This window comes from Diprion similis, chromosome 3, assembly GCF_021155765.1.
Source record: "Diprion similis isolate iyDipSimi1 chromosome 3, iyDipSimi1.1, whole genome shotgun sequence".
Lineage (NCBI taxonomy): Eukaryota > Metazoa > Arthropoda > Insecta > Hymenoptera > Diprionidae > Diprion > Diprion similis.
The window spans coordinates 1,262,968-1,273,099 of record NC_060107.1 but is presented as its reverse complement, the minus strand read 5'-3'; the positions used below and the strand labels follow the sequence as shown (position 1 = coordinate 1,273,099).

Genomic DNA, 10,132 nt, shown 5'->3' with positions numbered 1-10,132 from the left:
AATTTTTTATAAGAAAAAATAAAAATGTAAAATAAAAAGAATTATGCTAAAAATTAACACACCGTGTTTTTCAATACGGTTTAACAATACTTTATTACCTAACAATATGTCATCGTCATAAAAATAATAACCGTTATTATAGGAATGTCGAATAGTGCATTGAGCGTTGCGATTTTCTGCTGGCCTCCTCCTGCCGCAGTTGAATTCTTTGCAATTCTCAAGCAGGCTTTCGATTCCTGCTCTGTCTCCGATTCTTCGCACTCGAAAGTATCTCGTAGGCCTGCTGTATCTCCATAAACTTCTCCTGCGCGAGTCGCCTCTCATCCTCCGAACCCTTAACCTTGTCAGGGTGATTCTCTCGCGAGAGGCTTCTCCACTTGGCCGTCACCTCGCTCTGCGAAGCCGTTTGCGACAGGCCCAAGACCTGGAAAGAGTAGTTGTTGCAAATATGAATCATCAATAAATCGGTGTCGAAAAGATTTATAACAATTATCGAAAATATCACAGAACAGCGGAAATTATCGTTTCCAAGCGCGCGTACCTTGTACGCGTTTATCTCGCCCCTCGGGTCAGTTAGGTCGACCAACTGTCTCCAGGTAGCCCAAAATCCGTGGTGCTGAGCGTGTCTCCAAGTCTCGTGCAAGCTGGCCTGTATCAGATGCGAATAGAGAAAATGGTAAAAAAGTAAATCGAGAAAAATGCGAAAACGGACCTTAAGATCGAGCCAAATGGGGGACGTGAGGAAGTGCTTGACGGCCTCGGATATCTTGATCTCCTCGCCCTCGCTGTCGGTGAACCTGGCGTTGAATACGAAGTAGCTGCCCCAGAGCGACGTGTAGAGCAAAGCCGCGAGCCCGAGGATCGTTAGCCTGCGGACGAGGCCTCGTTTCTTCTTCGGTTTAAGCCGCCACCGCTTGCTCCAGGTGTCAAAAGAGATCGCCGAGGTCAGGACCATCACCGACATCCACGTGCTGTCGTCACCGAGGTAGGTCAGCGTCGGATAACAAACGTAGGCTGCGGCCAGGGCCACCCAAATCGAACCCTCCTCGCGACCGACGTTACCGACCACCCACACACCTGGATTTTCGTAGAAAATAATTAGTGGTCTTGTTTTATTGAAAAGAAAAACGAGGAAATCGTCTTCGCTCAAGTCGATTTATATGCACTCACCTAATGCGACGGCTGCTGGAATCAGGATCATTAGTGGCTTGAAGTTGATGCCATATACCTCATCCTCGGGGATTGCCATGTAGACCAGTTCGCCCCATAAGTAAGATATCACAACCGCGCCGATGAACCGACTCGTCGAAAACGGTGGCTGCAGATTGTAAGAAGAAACAAGAATATTATTGTACAGAATTTCAAATTGATCACTCGAATCTGTTACCGTATAAACTCCATCTTTTCATCGGTTCGTATAAGACGAGGAGATACGCTTCAGAGGAAAACAAGTGCGCATATGTATAATATTATTGCATGGGTAGGTACGAGAATATATAACGGCCTCACAATTTCTTTAGTTCATGAGTTTGCAAGCAAAATTCTTTCCATCGTACAAATAATCTAAAGCTTCAACGACAGAAATCCGAATCGAAACGACGCAATTAGTTGCGCCTAAGTTATTACAATCGTATGCGGATGCATTTATGTATATCGAAATCAAACGGACGTTCAAAAGCATCATAATCGCTTGTTATAATCTCGTATCACCATTTGGTACAACTGCAACGTTAATTTACGATATTGGCATTTTCACGTCTTGTTTTCGTACTTTATACCAAGTTTTAAATAAACTGAAAAAACACGCGTTGTCGACTACCGTGTATACACAGATGGATATATCTAAAGCGATTGTGTTTCTCTCTCTTACCTGCAAAAAAAATGTAGATCCAGTTGGAGGAATTATGCTCGCGAATGAACAACCACGAATTCTTATACGATTAATCGTAACTTGATCACTATAAATTGTTCGAGTTTAATGGAAATGAACGTCCGCATCGATTTTCAAAACGGATTCCTCAAGGACCAGGTATTTATTAATATAATAATAATAACACTTCAAGCAAGGACTACCTTATTGTTGGTTCGGACTTGATTTTTGAACCACTCGATGTACTCCGGATCATTATTTGCGTCCGATACGTATCCGGGTATCTTGAAAAGATCCCTGAGCCAGCCGGCCCCAAAGTATCCACCCAGCGAGCACCACCATAGAAACCCATGGTCATCCCTGCCGAGGTAAAAGTGATGGGCCCCAAAAATTCCACCGAAGAGCCAGAGCACGTAGGCCCTAAACTTTGTCTTGGTGCCGGAATTCCCCGCGTCTACCTGCCGTTTTCCAACCCGCGTACCGTTCGCTTCGCCCATAATTCCTCCTTGCAATTAGTGTGTCGTTTGTGTGTTCCGTTTAATAATCCTAATGAATTAAATGAGACTCGTATAACAAAATGCGAAACCCGCAAACTTTCAGATTATTGTGCTATTGCGTCAACGGTATTCCGCGCATTGTTTTCAGATGCGTTTAAATTTTTGTGGGAAATGACAAATTTCGCGGGCAAATTTGAGCAGTCTGATACACGAGTGTGAGAATACTTCTTTTCGATGCACTATATTGTAGATGCGCTTGTAAATACTTGTCGGCAGTTCCGATTTCGTTCAGTCGGAGCTACCTCATCCTCCGTTTCAATTTCGCACTCACCTGACACACTGCGCGAAATATTCACCGGTAAATCGGTTTACCGTTATTACAACAACCGTTCGTCGAAGCTGTGCGTCATGTGAATATAGTTATTTTGTTTAATCGCTAGCGTGCTGCAGTTTTCGGACGGGCTTCGATGCACGAAAAACAGAAAGTAAACATCCCCGCACTAAATACAAGCTACGCTCATCATCCCTCGCACATAGCGAACCGCATTTTCTTGACCTACGAAATACCGCACTTTGCGACGCGTGGCACATTGACACAGCAGTGGTTGCTGGTAATTTCATAGAATACACGAAACGTGGGCCAATCGCACTGGCACAAACCTGCTGTTGCACCTCGTTCATCGCTCCCCTTCTACGACGTAACGGTACTTTTTAAACTCCCCGCGTGACTCTAGATGGCAGCACTAGTCGTGGCGTGGCAACGTGACTATTTTTGTTGATCGATCATTCAGTATCTCGCGTTGGCTTGTGTCTGTAGTGAATGAAAACTTTTGAAAGTAGGACTCAGGCGTTTCTGTCTCTTTAAAACTGTTGCGAGAGAAATAATACGGTTGTAAAAATATTTCGGGTGAGACTGATGTGAGTGAATTTAATTTACCGCGCGGCAATATGGCCGCCGTTACAATCCAGTCCTTCTCGGCAGTGGTGTCGTCTGCTAGATCGAACTGTCAAGCCGGGGAGAAATATCGCGAGAATAATTAAATCAATTTGCACCACCAGCCTCGGTTTGAAAACGACACAAGTAACTCACGATGCTAGATAATGGAACCAGCGATCGTCGAAAGGCTCAGTCATAAGGCATGGCGGCGCCAAGCAAAAAAGGAACGACGCAGGAGAATCCGGACTCGCGAGGCTCGCGCGCGCGACGCTGACGCCGAACGGCTTGACGCCAAACTAAAGAAGAACCCCGATTATTTAAACTGGCTGGAAGCACAGCGCGTCGAGGAAGAACGCAGAGCCAAGGAGGAAGCCAAGGAACACGAGATTCGGGAACGAGAGTGGCTGGAGGAAGAGGTAAATTATCTATTCTTCACCTCTTGAATAAACATAAAGCCCCCCCCCCCCCCCCCAAGGATTTGCACTCTCAGTGACCTCAGTGTAGAGCCTAGTTTCTTGGTTTTGGCGCATCGCGCGATGATTAAAAGTTTTGAAGATCGGAATATTGGTTGCTTCTTTATTCGCGATTCGATATTTATGCTGACGGGCGAGTGAAAATCATGTAAAAATCGATGAATAGTTATTATCAAGCTACTGCTGGGCTTCTGCGTTTCATGCGGAGCGTATATAATAGTGAAATCTTAGTCTACACTCGTTCATTTATCAGTATTTCGGTCTCATACAATGTCGCACACATGGAAAGACGATTCGGGGTTAACGAAGTTCGTAGAAATATTCGAATCTTGAGATTTGAAAGGTTATAATATAATTATAATCATGTGGACGTCCGAACCTGAAAACTGTTTTATTGTGAGTTGATAAATTCGACCCGCACGAGGTTTAGAGCGAGACACAACCTGACGAGTTTTATCCTTGTAGTTAGCTGCGAAATATGCACCCTTTTCACAACTTTGTATATAGCCTGAAAAAAATAAATCGATGAAATTGATTGGCCTGTAGTTTTTAGAATGCAAAAATCAGAAAGTTAAATTTCCTAGATTTTATTGTACGTCTCGAGTTTTTTATCGAAACGTCAGTGCAGTTGAATTACTTTCTTGACAAGACCAATTCCATCGTTTTTTTCCTACGACATACAACTAACCGTAATCTAAAATTTTTAAATTACAGCTTCGTGCGCAAAAAGAGTGGCGGATCCAACAAGAACGGAAGGCTAAAGCTCGTCAGGAGCAGCTGGACCAGGAGGCACGAATCCGCAAGGAGTTCGAGGCTAAGCAGGAAGCGTTGCGTTTGAAGAAGGAGGAAGCGCGTCGTAAGGAGGAAGAGGAATCCCAGAGGCTAGAAGAGGTTCACCGCAACATCGAGGCGTACATAGACGACGGAAGATCTACGCCGGAAGTCCTTCGAGCAGTGACGAATTCGCAACCTGGGAAGGAACCCTGCCCGTTTTTCTCGAAGACCGGGGCCTGCCGTTACGGCGACACGTGTTCGCGGAATCACCAGCGGCTCGCGCTCTCCAGGGTGCTCCTGATTCCCGGTTTTTACTCGCATTTCTCGCTGGAGAAAAACTCGGCCGAGTACGACACGGACATCGCGCTCGAGTTTGGGGGCTCCGAGACGCGTCACCACTTCCGGGAATTCTACAACGACGTAGTGCCGGAGCTGGAAACCTTCGGCAGGATCAAGACCCTCAAGTGTTGTCGCAACACGGAGATCCATCTTCGCGGCAACATGTACGTCGAGTACTACGAAGAACGGGACGCGGCCAGAGCGCTGCGCAGCCTGAAGGGCCGCTGGTACGCGGGTCGGCAGCTCAACTGCGAATTTGCGAATGTCCAGTCGTGGCGCAACGCGATTTGCGGTATGCCCAAGTGCCCCAAGGGCAGGTCCTGCAACTTTCTCCATACCTTCCGCAACCCCCGGGACGAGTACGACGTCAAAAGCCCTCAGAGGCCCAGGACGAGGCGCGGATCCAGTCACCATGACCAGAGAACAGCCTCGGCCAGGTCCTCGAGGCCAGAGCAGGAGTCGGCTAGAGGATCGGGCTGGATGCGCGAAGAAAGCGCGCGGAACTGGCGGTGGTCCGATTCCTCCGATTCGGCGGGAGAGACGCCAACTAGAGCGTCGAGGGCGGAGGAGAAGCGATTGAGAAGCCCGAGGAAGAGACCGAGAGATGAGAAGTCGCGAGTAAAGCAAAAGAAGAAGAAGAGGACGCGTGAAGACAGGACGGAAAAAGAACGCGAGAGGAACGGGAAGAGTCGCGAGGCCGGCGAGAAACGGAAAGACCGCGCGAAAAAAAGGGACTCCGCAAAGAAATTGGAAAGGACCAAATGGGACGATGAAAACTACGAACTCATGGACTCTGGGAGTGAATCGAATCACTCCGATACCGGAAACAGCAGACGAAGACGACGGAAACGTTCCAGGCGGAGCCGAAGTCGATCCTGGAGTCAGGATCAGCCCACCGAAGCATCGGAGTCGGAGGGCAACGGAAGAAGCAGCAAAATGCCGCATAGATAGTCGTGCACTTTACTCAAGGAGGAAAAACACGCTGTAAGCTGTTCGCTCTGCCACACAATCGAAAAGAAAAGTTTGGATAGTTTCGTGTTGGTTTAATATCGATATAACTCGTATATACATGTTATATCTTCGAATCCAAATGGTGCTCGGCAGGATTGTTGACAGTAACCAAAGTGCCACAGACTCGACTGCGAGGACACAGTGAAATGGACGATTGAATGTCGCGAATATTTCGACACTGTACCCTCATGCAAACTCAGAATAAAGAATTTTTTATCACACGTATAACCAAGGAAGTAAACCTTTCTATATTACAGTTTCAGATTAACATACAGAAGAAACTGAAATGCACTGAAACCGTTTCATTAACGCCAAAGAGATGAATTTACAAAAAAAATTTTTAGCCTTGAATTTTCTCATACGTGATTTTACATTAGCGATTTGTTTTATCAGCATCCCCACTAAAAATTCGAGTCTACAGGTCTAAGAGTAATTCCCTTGACTATTTCCCCTCCTCCCAGCTTACCCCAAAAAGTGCTATCAGATGCCCAGATATTGTATCGCGAAACGTTGGAGTTATCAGTAATTCTGTCACTCTCGTCGAGGTAAGTAATCGTTCGCCCTTCTGACTGCTCTTTCCGCGGTTGTTCAAATACAACAGGTAAGCAATCACAAGTACCAATTGAAATCTCGAATACAAAGCTTGATCTGTAAATATCAATTGATCAATTGATGGTGGAGAAGAGTAAACACTCATTTTCCTAATCCTGCCAGCCCAGTCAACGTCAAGAAAATGAGACGCCCTTTAGTTTGGCTGCTCTTCGTGGCAACAGCTGCGCTGTTAATTAACTCTGGAGATGCCTTCGGATCCCGCAGTTTCTGGTTCGAAGGGCTGCCGGATCCTCCGGCTGCTAGATCGGCCGGGACGCCGAGCATTGCATGGATAGAACAGCCAGTCGATCACTTCAATCCCCGCGACAATCGAACATGGTCTATGGTGATTAAAGAACACTCTTAGCGAAGTAGCACAGAGGAAAGGGTTCAAAAATAGAATCCGGGCCCTTCTGCTACCCTGAAAGCCTTTTGGAAGCTGCTTATTCCGTATTGGAAACCTTTCCTTCACTGTTATCGACTCTAAGCCGTGAATAATGAGGTTCTTTCGCAGAGGTACTACGAGAATGATCAGTTCCTTTCCGGATCTGATGCCCCGATCCTCATAATGATCGGTGGAGAGTGGGAAATCACTCCAGGGTGGCTACGATCCGGTCAGATGTACAACCTTGCTTCGACTCATGGTGCGATGATGTACTATACGGAGCATCGATACTATGGTGAAAGTTATCCAACAACGTAAGTATAATTTCTACGGAAGAAATTAGCCGGATCAAGATACTTTTTTGTGAACTTTGTTCAACTAATTGATCATGACCATATTTTTATCTGACCTGGATTCTAGAGGGCAAATAAACGTCGTCTTTCTCTATCTTTATATCCCAGAAAAATAGAAGCATTATTATGAGGCAAGGTCTTGGTGTAATTGGTGTGTTGTTTATTTTCAACCATGAAATTGCTTCGCTGTCACAGTTCCATATTGTTAGACTGTCATCAAGCTCGTGATTTAATTAGTGCAATTTACAAAATCGCAGTACGGATTTGATTTGACTGTCATGTGACGCACGTGATCTGACATTTGATGCGATGATCCGAAGCTGAGTTTGATTGATTAAAAAAAATTATACTACGGGGTACCGACCCGCGTTATCTAATCGTGTCAATCTTGTTGTTGCTTAACCTTGGACGAAGCACTTGCAAGAATGAGATCGTCTTGATTTAACCCAGATTTTTTTTATAGATACATATACTTATACCATATGCAGTGGTAGATACGATATGAATCTGTGTTTACCACTGAATTCTTAATGCCTAATGAAAATCACAAATTCGATTCGAATTATTGCAATCGCAATTGACGATGGATATGCAATTAAAGTACTTTTCCGCAGCAACACGAGTTCCGAGAATCTTCAGTACCTGAACGTGGACCAGGCACTGGCAGACCTGGCCTACTTCATCGAGACCGTCAAGAAAGAGAGAAACCTTGAAAACAGTACAGTCGTGCTTTTCGGTGGTTCATACGCCGGAAACATGGCAGCTTGGGCTCGAATCAAATACCCTCATCTGATAAAGGTTTTTCTGCCTATGAAATAAAAAACTTTCCTTAATCGGTAAATATTAACATCCCTTCAACGTCGTTCACAGGGTGCTCTGGCGAGCAGCGCTCCTATTCTCGCGAAGGCTGACTTTTACGGTAATTCCTCCAACTCGAAGAATACTTCAGACCGTCTCAGTGTATCTTACAAATAATTCTTTCAGAATACTACGAGGTTGTCACGGTGGCTTTGTCCAGGTACAATCCTCAGTGCGCCGTAGATGTAAACGACGCTTTCCTGGCCGTGGAGGAGCTACTGCAGACCAGCACCGGTCCCGAGACGCTGAAGAGATTTTTCAAGTAGGTGACAACCGAAGCCGTGCACTAAATTTTCGTCTAATTTAACCATTACATCTCATTCGTGTTTCGAATTTGCAGCCTCTGCAACGACATCGATACGTCTTCCTGGCAAGATGTGGCTTCTCTGTTGAACACGCTTGCTGGGGTGAGTACTTTGAAGGAAATTCGCGGAGCAAGATAAATAGACATTCTTACAGATTCCCATACTGACAGTTACCAATATTTAGTCAAGACACAAACCTTTTTCTCGAATGTTTCATGGCGGGGGTTATGCACATTCTAATCAATAACGTCGGACAACTGAAAGATTGAATGTAGGACAAAATCAATCAGAATGGGAATGACCTCCACCCTCAAACGTTTTAAAAAAAGGTTTGAATCTTGGCTAAATGTTGATAAACGTCGGTATAGGGCTCCGTATCCACAACTCTCCTCGTATATCTATTAAAATACCCGTAGAATATTGATTACGATCTCGTTGAAATTCGACAGGTTTTCGCTGGAGTTGTTCAGTACGACGCGGTTGATTCGACGGGGCAGTCGAGCGTCGGGACGATGTGCGACGTTATGACGGCGACGTATCTAGGTTCACCTCTCCAGCGTTTAGCGTACTTGATGAGCTGGTCCAGCTGCGTCGACACCAGCTACGCGACTTTGGTTGAGGCCTACATCGACGAGGACTGGAACTCTTATGCAGCGACGAGTGCAAGTCGGTATAAATACTGCAGATGCGCAATGATCCAACAGCCTGAGTTAAACATGTCTTCGATTTCCAGTGCGGCCATGGTACTACCAAACGTGTACCGAGTACGGTTACTACCAAACGACAAACTCCGAAAAGTCCGTCTTCGGTACCCTGTTTCGGATTGAGTTCTTCACCGAACTCTGCAAAGACCTCTACGGTGACTAGTAAGTCGGACAACGTAACTTGATTGATTCTTATTCTGGAGCCGGAAGTGGCAGGTCTCTGTAAACGTTCACCGTGTCGATTTTCAGCTACAACGAGCACCTCCTCGACTCTGCCGTCACCAGGACGAATATCGTATACGGCGGGCTTAGACCGGATGTTACAAACGTGATATTTACCAACGGAGACCTCGACCCGTGGCACGCTCTCTCGGTTCTCGAGGATCTGAACGAGTCTTCACCAGCGATCCTGGTTATGGGTAAGAGCAAGCTTTCAGGTTCACGATCATGAGCGGACTGCTGTTTCGCAATTGTATGTTTAACAAACATTGTGCAATGTATGTGCAAACGTGACTGAACGTATCGTTCCGCGCTATCTCGACCCACAAATCTAATTTTTAATATTATTGAACAGGAACCTCTCACTGCCAAGATCTCTACAGCGACCTCTCAACGGACTCCGCAGAGATGACCGCAGCCAAGGCCAGGGTCCGCGAAATAGTTGGCCAATGGTTAGCCTGAAACCTTTCTACCTTCTCTGTTGCTACTTCCTTACACGAGATTTTTCGCTTCAGCATTATGCATGTTATGATTTGTTGTTTTCTGTTATAAATTGCAAAAGAATGTTCAATTTAATATACGTACGATGAAGATGAAGAGTGATAAGATTGTGTTCAACTGACTACAAACATAAGATATGATGATAAAATAGGTGGGTCAAGAAAGTGTTGAAAGTACACCGTTGGAAGAAAAAAATCTTTTATTAAATCTAAAAACATATGTAAAAACACATTAAGTCTTTGTATTAAATTCTAAGCCTAATTTTACCGCGCTTCATTTTAATTCAGGTGTGATATGCGCCATGCAGATCGAGAC

The 10,132-nt window shown here is 45.4% G+C and overlaps 3 protein-coding genes across 3 annotated transcripts; 2 read left to right on the top strand and 1 right to left on the bottom strand.

Moving 5' to 3' along the window:
* Positions 1-71: 71 nt before the first annotated feature.
* Positions 72-2,432, bottom strand: LOC124405013 (dnaJ homolog subfamily C member 22). The gene is made up of 5 exons (XM_046879610.1): positions 2,074-2,432; positions 1,171-1,318; positions 713-1,077; positions 542-649; positions 72-424 (listed from the first exon to the last, which is right to left on the bottom strand). The coding sequence occupies exons 1-5, from the start codon at positions 2,365-2,367 to the stop codon at positions 218-220; spliced, it is 1,122 nt and encodes a 373-aa protein (XP_046735566.1). The 5' UTR covers positions 2,368-2,432; the 3' UTR covers positions 72-217.
* Positions 2,433-3,155: 723 nt separating this feature from the next.
* Positions 3,156-6,050, top strand: LOC124405012 (U2 small nuclear ribonucleoprotein auxiliary factor 35 kDa subunit-related protein 2). The gene is made up of 2 exons (XM_046879609.1): positions 3,156-3,720; positions 4,492-6,050. Exons 1-2 carry the CDS (start codon positions 3,469-3,471, stop codon positions 5,839-5,841), a joined length of 1,602 nt encoding a protein of 533 aa, XP_046735565.1. The 5' UTR covers positions 3,156-3,468; the 3' UTR covers positions 5,842-6,050.
* Positions 6,051-6,585: 535 nt separating this feature from the next.
* On the top strand, positions 6,586-9,877 carry LOC124403985 (thymus-specific serine protease-like). Its single transcript, XM_046877763.1, has 10 exons — positions 6,586-6,838; positions 7,007-7,191; positions 7,845-8,028; positions 8,101-8,149; positions 8,215-8,350; positions 8,429-8,495; positions 8,843-9,059; positions 9,127-9,259; positions 9,347-9,516; positions 9,672-9,877. Exons 1-10 carry the CDS (start codon positions 6,635-6,637, stop codon positions 9,776-9,778), a joined length of 1,452 nt encoding a protein of 483 aa, XP_046733719.1. The 5' UTR covers positions 6,586-6,634; the 3' UTR covers positions 9,779-9,877.
* Positions 9,878-10,132: the final 255 nt, after the last annotated feature.